The 16626-nt window shown below is 27.6% G+C and overlaps 1 protein-coding gene across 9 annotated transcripts in view; it reads left to right on the forward strand.

Moving 5' to 3' along the window:
- Positions 1-16626, forward strand: part of Ssdp (Sequence-specific single-stranded DNA-binding protein) — a 165530-nt gene that overhangs the window by 123079 nt on the left and 25825 nt on the right. For all 9 annotated transcript variants that reach the window (XM_075363510.1, XM_075363516.1, XM_075363513.1 and 6 more), the window contains 2 exons: positions 11703-11773; positions 12796-12996. In XM_075363510.1, coding sequence (XP_075219625.1) covers positions 11703-11773; positions 12796-12996 — 272 coding nt within the window. The remainder of the gene's footprint in view (positions 1-11702; positions 11774-12795; positions 12997-16626) is intronic.

Below are 16626 nucleotides of genomic sequence, written 5' to 3' on the forward strand. Positions count from 1 at the left end.
CTGTGAATTGATGTAATATGCATGTTAAATATCCTGTTATTTGTTTGAAGAGAACTAAGTAGTGGGGATTAAGTCTTAATAAAACATAATGAAATTGCATGTGTTCATTATTCAGAATAATTTACAAGCTTGGTTTTTGGCATGTTAAGTATAAAGTGCAATCTTGTCATTTTTCAATTATCTATATTACAGTAAGTCAATGGATTAATCAGCAGCAGCAGCATTGCTAGCTAGCATTGACATAGAACTTTCATTGATAATCTATTTTAAGTTCTTTGATGTACAGTTAATTAATTACATGATAATATTGATGTAATTTTCCTTTAATATAATGTAATGTACATTATGCCTTTTGTATATTTTGTTCAACATTTGCTTGTTATGTTTTGTCTGTTGTTTCAAATTTCTTTTAAGTATTGTACTTTGTTTAAAGCATGTGAAATTGAGCTTCCTGAATATTGTAATATATTTTTTATATTAAAATTTAATATGGGTGTATTAATTATTAATAGATTAACCCTTTTTAAGTGTTTATTCTGGTATAAATTCATTCTGAAGGCTTGTTTTTCTGATAATGTGAAATTTAAAGTTTGGTGATATAGTTTGCATAATGTTTAAATAAAGGGGTTTTAATTAGAAGAAAACAACTGCGTATACTACATAATCCCTTTAATATATTTTGATATGAAATTACAAAAGTAATTTTTTGAAGAATTCCTGTATAAATTACAGGTTTCACTCATAGCATAAGACCATTGTTGTAGTTCATTGTAACGCTGATATTATTAGATTACTGAAATATAATACAGATAGGTAGATATTAAATTTGTTCATGTAAAATAAAATAACACTGATTAACATAATTTTTGTTTCATAATATGCGATACATGATTTTAATCTGTTTTTTATGCTGAAAATGAATACGAACTCAGAATCTTTCTATCACCCACCATTTTTTGAAAAATTTTTTTATTTCAATTAAAGGATTTTTTTTAATTTCTCAACGTATAGTTGAATACACATATTATGACATCACATCAAATACTGAAGAGTGAGCCTTCATGGACAAGATTACTCATGTCTGTGCAGGTAAAAACATGTAGCTGTAAACACAGCTGTGTTGTTTGTATTAAGCATTGAATTTAGAAATGAATTAATTTTGTTCAGTCGTATTACTGTCTTAAATTTGTTGACAGTGCAGTGTCATAATGGCTTGAAATTGTATAAATGATGTGGATGCCTTTTGTTATGTATGTGGTGAGTTACTGTAAAATTAAATAGAAAAAACATTACACCTTTAATTAAAAAAGCATATCATTTGTAATTTCAGTATAAAATTGGTGATCGGGATAAGACGTGGGCTCCTCATATAGTATGCACTAATTGTTGTGTATATTTAAGAGGATGGCTGAAAGGTAGACGAAAGGCTTTGCCATTTGGTGTACCTATGGTTTGGCATGAACCAAAGGATCATATAACCAATTGTTACTTTTGTTTAACAAGTGTGTCTGGAATTTCTAAAAAATCTAAACATACTGTAAAATTTCCTTCATTGCAATCTGCAATGAGGCCTGTACCTCACAGTGACATTATTTCAGTTCCTAAGCCATCTGTTAATGTATGTTTCAAAAGCAACAATGAAGAACCAGGCAGGTACTGAAGAAGACAACAATGATTTTGATTTTGAATTATTTTCCAATAAGCCGCATCTTATATCACAAGGTGAATTAAATGACTTGGTTAGGGATTTAAATTTATCAAAAAATCAAGCTGAACTGTTAGGAACAAGACTACAAGGTTGGAATTTACTTCAAAAAATAAAAAAAATTCAGGCTTTTGAAGCCGACAAAAAGAACTTTCTCAGTACTTTATTGATGAAAATAATTTGGTTTATTGTACAAATATTGATGAGCCTATTTTGCACTTAGGACAAGTTCATAAACCTGAGGACTGGCGTCTTTTCTTAGATTTGTCCAAGTATATATAGAAAGTGGTTCTACTACACAACAGTAACAAATATCCTTCAATACCAATCACTTTTGGTATTTATTTAAAAGAGACATACGATGTGGTGAAAGACGTTCTTGAAAAAAATATTATAAAAAAACAGCCAGAACATGTGTGGTGATTTGAAAGTTATAGCTATTTTGTTGCAGTTAGGCTATACTAAGTACATGTGTCTTCTTTGTGAATGGGACAGCCGAGCTAAGTATAAACATTATGTTACTAAAGAGTGGAAAAAACGATACAACTTAACTCCAAATGGGAAATTCATGAGCCCTTAGTTAACCCAAAAAAAAACATTTTTACTCCCTCTCCATATCAGGCTAGGACTAATGAAAAATTTTTTTAAAAGCAATGAAGAAGGATAGGCCTGGAATTTTGTACATCAGGCAGAATTTTCCAAATGTAAGTGAAGGAAAAATTAAAGAAGAAATTTTTTGGTTCTCAAATAAAAGAGTTGGTCAAAGATGATGTATTTAACTCAATGTTAAATAATGTAGAAAGTGCAGCTTGGGCTTCATTTAAAGATGTTTGCAAAAATTTTCTTGGCAAATAAAAATCTGAAATTACCACGATATTGTTAATCAACTTCTTACTTCATACTATGGGATATAATATGTCTTTAAAAATACATTTCCTCCACTCGCATCTGGATTTTTTCCCAGACAGCCTGCGAGATGTAAGTGACGAATATGAACATTTCCACAAAGACATTTTGGTGATGGAAAGCCACTATAAAGGAAAATGGAATACTAACATGCTAGCCGATTACTGTTGTAAATTGATTCGGGATGTGTCTGAGACTATTTATAAAAGAAAAGCATCAGCGAAATCATTCTAACACAGGTATGGCCATGCACAATTATAAATTTTACAGATTTTAACTATATTTTTCCTTAATTTTTTTTTAAAGCCTAATTTATTTTAAACTAAGGGTGATAGAAAAATAGTATTTACAGATCTGTAATGTACGCAAATAAAGCAATTCAAGAAATTGTATCGCACTTAGAGTAACATTAAAAAATTTTTTTTTGTCTATCAGTGTAATTATTGATAAGAGTTTTCCTTAAATGATCAGAATTATATTGTTCAGTTTAAAGATATGAAATTATGAAAATTCTTTCTCAGTTTCTTTCATCTTATAGATTGTAATTTTTATTTTTCTATGATTAAAGAAATCATGTTTTTTAATAGTGGTTTGTGATAATCTTTTTTTCTGTCAGCCATCAATTTAAGTTTTCTGTCTTCGCTGGTTGTTAGTTCAGTATTCTACATATTTTAAATATTATACTATGAAGTGATAATATTTACTCTTTTTGAGTTTTCCACTGTAGAGCTCTGTTTTCTACTCTTGATTCATTAATGAATATATCCTCCCATTTTGTAGTTTGTCAGATGTTGCAGTGTTGAAATACATTACTACTGGATTGTGCTGGATCTGGAGATATGTTTAGTACGAGAAGATTTGCATAATTCTACTCCTCCATCTTTATTTTCTTCCACATAAATTTTACATTGAATCACAGTGCTGCAGCTATTTCTACAGCTTGAATTTTTCTTTTTATAAATCTGTAAAATTCACTCAACTAAATCATTTTGTTAAGGTCCAAATTATCATTTGATTTTCGTAAGTTTTCAATAGCTTTGATCTAATAAAATTAGATTTTATCAGGAATAAGAGGTCTGGGTTTACCCGGTCAGAACCTCATCTGCTAGTTTTCTTTTTGTATAATTTGTGTATAAAATCGGAGTCATTGGAAAGTTCTATCTGTAAGTGACTAACTATACCATCGAGTTCTAATAAAGAAACTGCTGCCCTTGTGTGCTGGCAAAAAGAAGATTTAGTTAATTATTATTGTTATTATATTAGTCATTATATGTGGTTATCTGCCCTGAACTGGGTCTCTTGAACCGTATCATCCCCATTCTTCTCTATTTCCAGCTAAATCTTGAAAGCTTGTTTTTTTTTTTAGATCATCTGTAATCTTCATTCTCTTTACACCTTCTGATTCCTCATTCACTGTTTTAATTGATCCTTTCTTATGGTTTATCACCCCACTTTGCTTTCCTATTTAGGATCATTCTTAGGTTTTGTTTACCCTCCTTATTACTTCATTTTTTACTCTGTCTGTCCAGTTAAAATGTGTAAGTGAATGACAAATATTTTACTTTTGATTAAAACTATTTTTGTATTGTAAGAAAACTGTTGTAAGAAGACCTCATTGTCTCCAAAATCATGGTAAAATTTGTTCATTATCCAGATTAAATTGTTGCCTTGCTATTGATCCTTACAATCCTGTCTTGTTGCTGTGTGATGGAGCTGTTGAGATCATGTGTTTATTTTCAAGTCAGCATTTTTCGAATGATAAATTCAGTCAGGGTATGGCTGTTCTCATGAACGTGTTAAAATATTGTACCTTATATCTATGATAATTTTATATATGTTACTAATAAGTAGTTCATCAGCACAATAACCAGAATGATTTGTTTATATTCTTTGCTCAGTTCTGCTTTGTTTGTGTATTGTTGGAATGGCAGTCCTAATATTTATATGTCAGTTGGGCTATCATTATGATGATTAATTTTATTGTTTAAAATAAAATTAATATGTATATTTTTTCCGATTCACTTCATGGTTTTACTTTTTGGTGTGTTACAATAATTGGATGTAAAAAACGTTATCTTGCTGAACAGATTATTTGTTTTTTATTTCATGTTAGTTTTATTCACTGGTGATAAGTGTGTGATTATATTTTTCTTTCTCTGGTGTTATAATTTTATAAAATTTGTTTTTAGTGTTGTTTGTACTATGTGCACTACATATTTTCTTTTTCTTTGTAAATAAATTTTTCTTTTTCCAGTTGTTTAGTAGGAATTTTATTCTGCTTGCATGAATAATACTTGTCTAAAGAATGATTATGTTTTTGTAGAAGTTAATTTGTCTGGGATTCAATAAATGCATATTATTATTTATTGTGTTAACAATTCTGCATAGATAAGAATTATTTATGTTGAGGAAATAACTATTTCTTTTATACAGGTTGAAAAATGTTACGCAAAACACTGTATTATAATTACGAGTTTGTATATATTGTTTTCAATACAATAATTTATTTATTTTTCACTTTCATGAGAACTACTGTAAATACTATAAAATAATTTTTTATTACAATAAAATGGTTGATTTGATTAGGTTAAGTAGGACTAAAAAATAATGTATTTGAATATAAACTCAGTAGAAATAGCATGTGAAAAATATGTAGTCACTATTATTCTCCACTGTATTCATTAATAATACAGTAAAACTTCTTCAGTGTTATTAATTAAATAGAGGTGAGTTTATAAAAATGTAGTTAATTAAAACTGAATTTTTTCTGCTGTTATGTTTTGAGATAAAGTTTTAAATTAAGTAATGTTCAGTTATTATTAAAAAACTATTTTTTAATTTAAAATAGTTAATTTTAGAGATCTACAGAAATCCTGATATTAATGTGTGCTACAATTTAATGAAACAGTAATTCTTTATTCAGACTAAAACATTATAATGAAACTTTAGGTTTGTTTTATTAACAAACATAGTTTGTGGTTTTGGTTCCATCACCTGTTGTAGTTATACATTTCAGAAGTACAGTAACATGTAAATTAATATGAAAACAGATGTTATTTAATAAAAAGTAACCTTATTTAGAAAAAAAAAACATACCTGTACAGTTTGTGAATATATATATATATATATGTATATGTCCTTTATTCTTAATTCAGCAAGTTTACTACCCATTTTTTTATTTCTTCATCTTGAAATCATACTGATATTATTGCTTTAATGAGTTAAATTTTGTGGTACATTCAGTTTTGATAGTTGTTATTTTGACTATTACCCAAAAATTTTCAGTTGGGTTTAAGTCTGGGGAGTTGTCTGCCATGGGAGTACTTTATTATTTCATTCTTTGAAGAATCTTTCAACTTTGTGGCAGTATGACATGGCACCAAATCTTGTTGGAACCCTCTGTTGCCATGTAGGGATTTATTTTAAAGTTGTGTCGCTACCCTTTTCTTCAGAATCTTGATAAATCCATCACTTCTCAACATACCATCTACTGGAAATAATGAACAAGAGGTGTCAAATGTGAAACAACCTTAAAACATTTTTTTCTGGGGATGTTTAACTGTTGGGTATAAGCCGGTGATGTATTTTCATCTGATGCTTTTCTAACATATGGAACCCTTTGCCCTTGACATAAAGATGTGACTCGTCTGAAAACAATATTTTTCTAGTCTTCTATGGTCCAGTTAGCATTTTCTTTGGCTCACAAGAGTCTTTTTTTGCACATTGCTGTTGTTAAAAGCTGCTTTTTAGCTGGCTGTCAAGCTTTCCATCCCGCTGCAAGAAGTTGATGTCTTAACAATTGTCATGTGTAAATATGTTCCACTGGCTGCTAATTCTCAATTTAGGTCCACAGCAGATCATTTTATATCAACTTTTTTTTTTCACTAATAACAGATCCTACGTTGGAATATTTTTGTTTTTACACCTACCATTTGCCTTCCCTTTCAGGTGAAATGGAACCAGTTTCTTTAGAATGTTTTAAAAATAGCATTCAGTGTCCCTAGTCCAATGCCACACTCAGAAGCTATTTGTTGTGTCCTACTGGTATGCTCAGAAAGAGAAACAGTTTTTAAACACTTTTTTTTGGCATTATGTCCATTATTAATTCAAGACAGAACAAAAAATATGAAAATTTGATTTTGTAATAAAAAATGAAACAAACTTTCACAAAACAATATTTATAATATGAAAATTACTAAATAACCAAAGAATGATAATCTCATACTAACTTGAAGATTGGGTGTGGTCAAGCAGTGTAACCACAACATAGAAATAAACAAAACGTTCCCTGTGTTCGAATTAATTTATCTGTTATTATTGTAAAAGTTATATATCAATTATATGTTGGAATAAAAACATATATAATGTAATTTAATTTTTGTAATGATTGTTTAATGTTGTTGAATTTTTAATAAATGATGATTTTTAACAAAAGGGAATATACATGGGTTGTGTAGAAAATTTTGATTTTCCTAAGTGTGATTTGAATCCTGTGTAGGTCTGTATATAATTTTTCCCGATATTAATGAAGCTTGAGTTTGATTGTAACATTTAAGGATTATTGTAGTTTTCACTAAAGAAAAAGTTCAACTTTGGTGAATTTTGTTTAATGAACCATTTTAATGGTTTGTAAAATAGAACCACTTTCATGGTTACCTATTATGATAGATAGATTATGCTTAAAATGCCTGTTGTGGGCAAATGGAAATCTATAACTTTATTGATGTTTTATATAAAAAAAATTACTGTATATTTTTATCTGAAGTTTTTTTCTGATGATTGGTCTCAATTGTCATAAAAAAATGTTGCTCTTTAAAGATAGGTAAAGATTTTTCTCTGAAACATGCTTTTTAACATTACTATTATGGTGTGTACATAATTTTAAAATAGCAGTTAAAGATGGTATGGAAAAAATTTGTACAAAAAAGAAACATTTCCATTTAAACTGCTGGCACTGTTGGCTTTGTGTTAGAGAATTAAGTTTCCTAACATTGTTTCACAGAAAAAACAGCTCTACAAGCAAGTACAATTTCAAGCTTGTGTGAGGTGACTTCTTTTCTAAAGATTGGCAAAGGTTATGTCTAATTATTTATGTCTAATTGTAAGTAAAAGTAGATATTGTAATCCATGTAAAAATGATGGAAGCTTCTGTATTATACATGTGAAAGATTTTATTTCATTTCTTTGTTTATTTAATATCTTAGGAAATTATTTATATAATTTTTGAATGACCATTTGTGTTCTATTTATACTTTTCTCAGTAAGTGTTGGTATGATATTTTTTTGCTGAATTAATATTTTATCTTTGAATGAAACGGTTGTAAAATAAATACATTTAGATAACTTCATTATTGAACAAGAATGCAATTTTAACACAATGATTAATTTTGTCATATCTTTTTTATGGTTATAGTTTGCTAACTAAATTATGTTCATAAAAGGTAATTGTATGGTATTGATGGATGAAATTTGAAAACTGCTTGAGTTTTCAGTTTGTTTTTCAATTGTCAAAATAGGGTGAACTGTTAAGAAAGATATTAGGAACTTATAAAGTTTTCATTTTGCATTCTTCTTAGGTAGAACTACGAGAGTGATTATTTTCCTCATTGCACTTGCTTAGTATAAAATTCTTTTATTAATAAACTTGTTTTAAAAAGTATATTTTTTATGAAAGAGTTTTATACAATATTAAATTATTTTAACCAATCATCAAAATTGAGATATTTAAGTTTTTTCCAATATAATAGATTTTGGGTGCAACTAAACTGTATTTTGTCGATCTCTGATGATTCTACGATTCCCATAAAATCTCAATTATTAATAACTTAAAAGTAAAGATGTGAATTAAAATAAAAATGTTAATCGCTCAAGCCATTTCTATTAAATCAATTTATGTTCATCTAATTTAAGTAATATGGGAAGCAATTTAACTGCTTGTTCTTAGATGTTTATTACTAGCTAATCACCGTGACAGTTTATGCTGCAAAAAAGGAAAACAGTTAGTATAATAAGGTATAGCAGTTCTGTGATTTGTTAGTTTTACAAGGTCTGCTATAGCATATGTTTAATTTTGAGCATCCTGGTTAAGATAATAAACTACAAAACTTGTAACCTAATAGTTTTGAAATATTTGGAATATTAAGGAATAGCAGCCTGGAAATTAAAGGTTATGAAATAAGGATGAATACGGTTTGAAGCCGTATTTACTTAATAAACTGGCTCCCATGGTATACTGAAGTTAATATTTGGTTGTAGTTTCTCAGATTAATGCAGGAATTATTTATTTCTGGGTGTAGATCAGAGCCTGATGGGTCTGAATATAACTGAAGGATTCGATATGGCCAAAGATTACGTGAGAAGGGTCAAAATAAAGAAAATGAGTGAATCTTATAAACGTTTTACCGATTGAGGAACTGCAGTAAGAAACTCTAACAAAAGGAAACATCAAGAACCTCTCTGGGCCACAGGTTCCCATCTCATTGATATTGTCCTGGAGATCCTGGCATTTTTAATGAAATTTAAGTAGCATATTATCAATCGGTGATTTTGATTTTATCCTGACCAGCTAACACATATGCTGCTGAAAAACTGCCTATATATTTCTTCTCAGGAGGCTTTTCATTTTCTGAAGTAATGCAGTACCAACATGCGTGTGCTACCAATAACTGCACGCAATTATCTTTAGAAGGCAATTACGTAATACTATTTTTTCCTACAATTGCAGACTGCTTGCTACTTTTAATTATTAAGGAAATAGAAATAAGAGAGAAATTACTTTCATTGTAAATTAAATCAAAATTCATGCTTAATTAATTAAAGTAATGGTTTAGCTTGAGTATATATCTCGATAAAATTATTATTGGAGTAAAATTTAATCAGAGGTGTTAAACTGACTAAAAGTTGCTTAAATTGTGCATGGCTTAAGTATGGTTTGTTCAGCTGGTTAAAGAGGGAATGAATATTTTTTAATAATAGCTTCATTAACATTAACAGTAGTGTAAGTGCAGTTTTTTTTTATTTTTATTATTATTATCTTGTTTGTTTTTTTCTTTTCTTTTATTAAAATGCCATGCAGTCTGTTTTAGGATAGTTAATTTTTAATAGAAATAAATATTTAAGTAAAAATTCATTTTTTTCTCTACAGAAATAGATTCCTCTTGTCTATGAATATACAGTAGACCTCTTATCCACAGGGTTTCATTGTTTTCTATTCACCTTGGGCCAAAATTAATTAATAAAAAATTTGCTAACTACAGAATACAGTCTACTCTTTGTTTCTCAGCAACTGGGTAATATGGTTGAGGCATAAGATTTTTAAAGAGGTTTTATTTGTAAAGCAGGACAAAAGTTTATTATAGTAATAAAGAACACGTGCTATTATTTAAACAAAATTTTGATCTCAGAGGAGGGAAATTCTTAATTTAAAGTTTGACTAAGAAAGTTTTTTTTTTAACTGGTGGAGTCTTTTTTAACTTAATTGCTGTTGCTATTGAAGAATAGCTAAAGGGATAAATGTTATACAAAATTACTAAGTTTCATAAGCCAAACCAACAGCACAAAAAAGCTTCTTGTGTTAGAAGTATCAAAGTCTAAATTTTTTTAGTTAATGTCTTTTACCTATAATTGATTTTTCCCTTTGAAATATTTCCATTAATTGTGTTCTACACTATTTAATTTCTAAAATTACAAAGCAATATCATGGCTCTTTGTAGTTTGTTAATTTTATCCAGTTAACCTACAAAAAAATCTTAAACTACTTTTTAAATTTATTTAAAGGAATTATTCCAAAGTTTTAATAATTCAGGAATATTTGTGCAAAATAAGTAGGAGTCGATTATATTTTCAATGTTGGTGGTAGCTTGTTTTGTGTAATTTATCAGTTCAGCTTTATCATAGATATATGTGTTTATAGGGTTTGCTATTATCCATTTGGTAGATGTAGAAATGTATTATTTGCAGATACCAGTGAAAGTTCTGCAAAAAAAAATTGTAGGGTTTTCCCCCAGTTTTTCTATATAAAGAAGCATACATTGTTAATAAATTTTTATAAATACAGAAAATTATTTTTAACAAGTAAAAGTGGCATATAAGTTGCATAGGTCTGATGAAATATGAAATTATAATTTTCAGTCCCTTATTTTTAAAGGGTACATGTATAAGTGCTAATTTTAACATATTAGGAATATCATATAATTTTATGATAGGCATACTTTCAGTTCATATTTCATTTCTAATTGAAGTGTATTTATTTAAATGGTAGCATTAGAAAATCTTCTTTTTTTTTATTACTTCAAAACAATTTGTAGTTTATTGAAGATATATATAAATTATTATTATGAAAACATTCTTGTTAAAGCTTTTGAATATTACTTTTTATTTTTTTGTGAAAATTACAAATTGAAAATTTTGAAACCTATAAAAAAAGAAAAGTATGACATTGTAATATTCTTTATGATTATAGTTGTTACATTATTCTAAAGTCCTTAGATTCTTAAAAAGTTGTTATTTATTAATACTGTTAAATGGCAAATTATTTTCTATAAGATTTTTTTTTTGTAGGCATTTTATTTTAATAAAATTTTGTATAATGTTATATTACTTAGCATTATTATGTTTTTATGTTCCATTAAATTGGTTAAATGTCGTTTAATAAAAATAATTTTTATGTTATAAGTATAAAAATGAACATGTGTTTTATATATATTCTTGTAAAATAATTGTGCTTATCAGTATAAGCTATTATAAGGGAGTACTGATGACGTATAAAATTCCAGGCATGTGAAAAAAGGAGAAATTTACTAATTTTTATTTGCTTGAAACCTTAAGTATTTAAGTTGGAGTAGATTAAAATAACAATTATTGCCTGTTAATATTTTGTCTGTTTAATGTTCAAATGTTTATTGGAGCGGGCATCTGCAATACAGTTTTTGTTAAAAATGAAATTAATTTTATTTGTTATATATGTCAAAAAGTTGTTTTAAGAGTTACATATTATGTTAGATTTTTTACATTTTAAATCTTATAATTATGAAGTCATGCTTTCATTTTTCTAAGTATATTTTTTTATTAAAATATGTCACTTCTTTTTCAGATTCATCGAATTCTGGTGGAGAAAACATGTATACTATGATGAAACCTGTACCTGGGGGTAACATGCCTGGGGTAAGATTTGTCTTAGTATATATAAAACATAGAATTCTGACATGATTTTGCTGTGCTCCTTGTCGTCAGTAACAATGAATATTGTTTATATTTAAATGTGAACAGCTTAATACTCTTAGACTGCAGCAAAATTTACGTTTTTCTTTTACCCATCGTGGTGGCTGCAGTGTTATACGTTTACACTAGCATATAAAAAATTAAAAAGCACCTCTATGCTAACGTGGCATAGCATATCCCCTGCTTAGGAAGTAATACACTGGTACAGTTCAATTTATATTCAATGAATTTGTTAATAAGTGAACAGATTTTATTCCTTTTTAATCTTTTTTTTTTGTCTTGGATTACCAATATAATACATATGTAGAAAAACGATATTATGTTTGTAAGGTATTATGTGAGGTGTTTTTATTATTTTTATGCAAAATATTCAGTTATTTTTTTATATAAATGTTAGGCAATACTTAATATTGATCCCTTTTCTAACTTTTTAAAATGTATTAATGCTTTCTTCATTTTTGAAATTTACTTATGATATCGAGTGCAGCCATTACATAAAAGAATTTTTTTGTTGAAGCTAAGACAATTTTAAGTTATAATAGCTGTTAGATGCCATTCTGCTATTCCTCTTTGATAAAGTTTGTTACAAATATGAGCTACTTCTATTACAATATAGATTTGGAAGAATGGTGTAACGGAACATTAATGATTGTGTAACTTTTCATTATTTCTTTTTCTCTCAAAATTCTCTCAAAACGTTAGATCATAGGTCTTGTCTTTTTGATCAAGTGGTAATTATTGTGCAATATCAGGAACGATGAATTCAAGATTTGAGGTAATACTGATAGTGAAAATATTGCTGTTTATATTGAAAATGATAGTTTTGCTTTACGTGTTTGTATTTATGTATGTATATTGCTTTTGAAATTCCTTTGTTCTGAGTAACTAAGTTATTATGTTAAAAAAAAGACAGTTGAATTACATTGAAACTCTAGCTCTTTATTATTAATATCCTCTTTTTATAGGATTTTCCGATGGGAGGTGGACCTGAAGGTGGTCCAATGGGGCCGATGGGACCTAACACGATGGGCCCAGTCATGAACGGAGATGGTCTTGATGGAATGAAGAACTCTCCGGCAAATGGAGGTCCTGGCACTCCTCGAGAGGACAGTGGGAGTGGAATGGGTGATTACAACCTTGGAGGTTTTGGTGGACCAGGAGAGAATGTGAGTATGGGTGTAGGAGCTAGCTTCTTTCCAGAGTCAAAACTGGCAGCTAAGGAAGAGTGGTGAACAGTGATGAATTATTGACCACTATCTTCTGTTGGTCATCGCTCATTGCTCATTGCTCATTACTCGTTGCTCATTGCTCATTCATTGGTCATTTATGTTATTTTTTAAAGTAATTTATGTGCTGTTATGGTCCAACTTTATTTTTATTTAACTCTGTCATCTGTCGAAAGTGTATGCTATAATATAATGTAGGTTATGGATTTTTTTCTTTTTAATAGGGTGTAATGTTAATATTTTTTCTTATTAACACTGCCTTGCTATCATTATATTGTCGTCAGTTGTTTGAAGATAAAATACTCTTTTTGTAAAGAGTTAAGTCGAGAATAACTTGTACTAAATACAAAGTACTTTATAGGTGTAGTTTAATTAATAAGAAATTATTAATGTTTGTTAAATTTGGATAATATTTTTAGTAAATAATTAAGTATGTTAATGGAATCAAATATTCTTTGTGGTAAATGCTACATTAACATCGATAACTGTGGTGCTCATTAATATGTATGTTATAATCTTGTCTTAAATTAACATTGTTATTACTCTTAATTCATTTAAGATGGTGGTTTTCCATTTTAATATGTATTCTTTTTTTATAACTTAGCCTGCGTCTTGTGTAAAATATCAGGGTTTCATTATGTGATGATTTTTGTACGAGTTTTGTAATATTAGTAGATTTAAAGTTGTAACAGGTTGTAAGTAAATAATAGGTTGTATTTAAATTGTAAGTTTAATGTAATTTTTATTTATTTTAAAAATATGTAATTTTAATTGTTAATATTTAACTTGTCATTTTAATTAGTGTTGTAATATTCTGTTTTAATTTTGTGTCTATCACTCGGTTGCTAAGATTGTTTACTGTCTATTCATTTCTTTTTTTGTGCTGGTAGTTAATTAAGTTAGTGATTAAGTCCTTAACTTCTGTGTTAATTTATGTTTAAGTAATTTTAATATGTCGTTCAAAGTCCCATCTATCGCAATATTGTACCATAATAAGTTAGATGATCGATCAATGTTCTTATGAGGTTGACTAAAAAGTAATGCATATATGTATGTAATGTAACTTCTTGCGAGTTAGTAGAATAATTTTTAAACATATTCCATTTATTTATTTTCTGTTTTTATGTAAAATCGAATGTTAACAAATTTGAAATAATAGGCTCCCTATAACTGATGTTTAGAAGAAAGATGTCTGTGAAAATGATATAATGATCTAGTGTTTAAAGAAATTGGCTATTGTGTTGAATGAATTTTGCAATAATTCTGCTTCATGGGTTTTAAGCACGATGCTGTTAAGTCATCTTTGATAATCGCTGAGGCAAACTAAAACCTGAATGAGCAGAATATTATAATCATCCATGTGTACTCCAATACCAATCTTGCTCTAGTTATTTCTAGATTTTTCATCGGATGCGATCAGAATTAAGTGAACTGTTTGAAAAAGGCTTTTTATTACACTCTTGGGTGAAGGGTTCTGCTGATTCTTTCTCTAACAGCTATTTCTTTTCTCTTACAGTAAAGTTAGTCAGCATTGTGACTAACTTTAAACTGCTTATGTCTTTTTTTATGATTATTACCTGTTACAATAAAAATTTCTTCTAATTTTAATTTTGGTATTTAGCTAAAATAATACTTTTTTCTGTTCTACCACGAATAGAAGAGCTTTATATATATATTATTTGTTATTTTTTTTTATTTTCAAACAGTGAAGCCTTAACAGTTACATTTAAGTTGGGATTAGATGTAAGATTTTATCTTTTCTGAATCCATAATTAAAAGATTTACTAACACATTTTTTGTTACAAATTATAAATTAATAAACCAAATTTTTTATACTGCTTCTGAAAAATTGGTTTTAAAATATTGTTTTCTGTTAACAAAACTTAAAAAAAAAAAAAAATAAAGAACAGTTTTGAGTATCTCATGTATTAAATATAAATATTACAATTAAAAATTGATAAAGATGATCATAATTAGTATTTAACCAATCTGTAATTGAAGAATTTATTGAGAATTTTTACCGTTTAAACATGCTGTTTGTATTGCCTAATGACATGTTCATTTTTATGGATTGAAGCATTGCTATGTTTATGCCACCTATTTAGTGTTCAACATTTCATATTTGAATTAACCTAATCAAGGTAATTTTAATAGCTTTAACAATATTCAGCACATAGTAATTAATTAGTTGGCTAGTAAATGATTAGATTTGCTGTTAATAACATTAATTAGTAGGGATTCGATTGACGTTCACGCGTCTTCTCTTTATGATCTTTAAAAAAAGTGAAAAATCTATTCTTGATCCAAAAAAAATTTCATATTGAAGCCTGCATGTTGAACTATTTAATGTAACAAATATTTTACTAACTAAATGATTTACTATTTAACAAATTTTTTTTGTAAAGAGTATTTCTTAATAATCACAAAATTTTATTCTATTTTTGAAACATTTTAGTCGTTAATTTCATATGATTGAAGAAAAAGAAACATGTACCATGTTTACAAATGAATTCCTGTACTAGTACTAAACACGGAAACTCATTACAAATGGAACAGCAAGAATAAATAACTTACAATTGTCAAGATTTATAAAATCTTCTGTTTGCATATATAATATGCATATAAAAATAATAAAGTTGCTCATATTTTTAATTTTATCAAGAGGTGTTTAAGATAGTTAAAATAACATGACAAATAAATTAATCAGTCAAGCAGGAAGCATATATGCTTTGTCCCAGAAGTGATTATGAATATGTTAATCTCTTAAATAGCAGATGTTTTTTATAACATTGGTTGAATAGAATGCGAATGAAGCCAAACAAATCAAGACATAATATAAGCAGTGCTAAACATCACCGATAATTGTGATTGTATATTCAAAGAACATCTTGTATTACCAGTTTTTGAAATGTATTCTGGTAACTTTACAGTTAAACATTTAGCCAGTCTTCTCATCACAAAAATTTATTTAATTTAAAATTGATTATTGATAAGCATATGTTTTTTTAAAAATAATATGTTCACAATGCTCTGATGCAAAGGTTCTTAATTTATCAGTATTTCTTAATTTACATTAAAAGTTTTTTTCATGTGTGCATTACTTTTACTGACAACCTAAACAAAATAAATAAAGAGACAAATATGAATATGTAGAATTTATTTTGATGTCGTATACTTTTATTGGTATATTGATTTTAAAATTTGCAACTTGCTGTACAAGAAATGTTGATATTATATAAAATTACATAGATTATTTAACTGGTTGTATATTATTTTAAATTATGTAAGAATGAAGCATTTTTACATAAATATTTTGCTAATAATTTTATTATTAAACTGTATTAAAGTTTCTTGAAAACATGATAAAATATATTTTATGTTGTGCTTAAAAAGTTTTTATAATTTAAAAAAAAGTATAATTTTTATAAATTATTCATTATTTTATAAATATTATTATGTGAAATTTTCTTTGTTTCTTATATTGAATTCTTTTCATATTATTTTCTTAATTACTACCAAGTTTTTTTATTTTATGTACTAATTGTTTTTGTTATGGAATGCTGAGTAGTT

The sequence above is a fragment of the Lycorma delicatula genome, chromosome 4 (genome assembly GCF_047948215.1).
Source record: "Lycorma delicatula isolate Av1 chromosome 4, ASM4794821v1, whole genome shotgun sequence".
In the NCBI taxonomy this organism is placed as follows: Eukaryota; Metazoa; Arthropoda; class Insecta; order Hemiptera; family Fulgoridae; genus Lycorma; species Lycorma delicatula.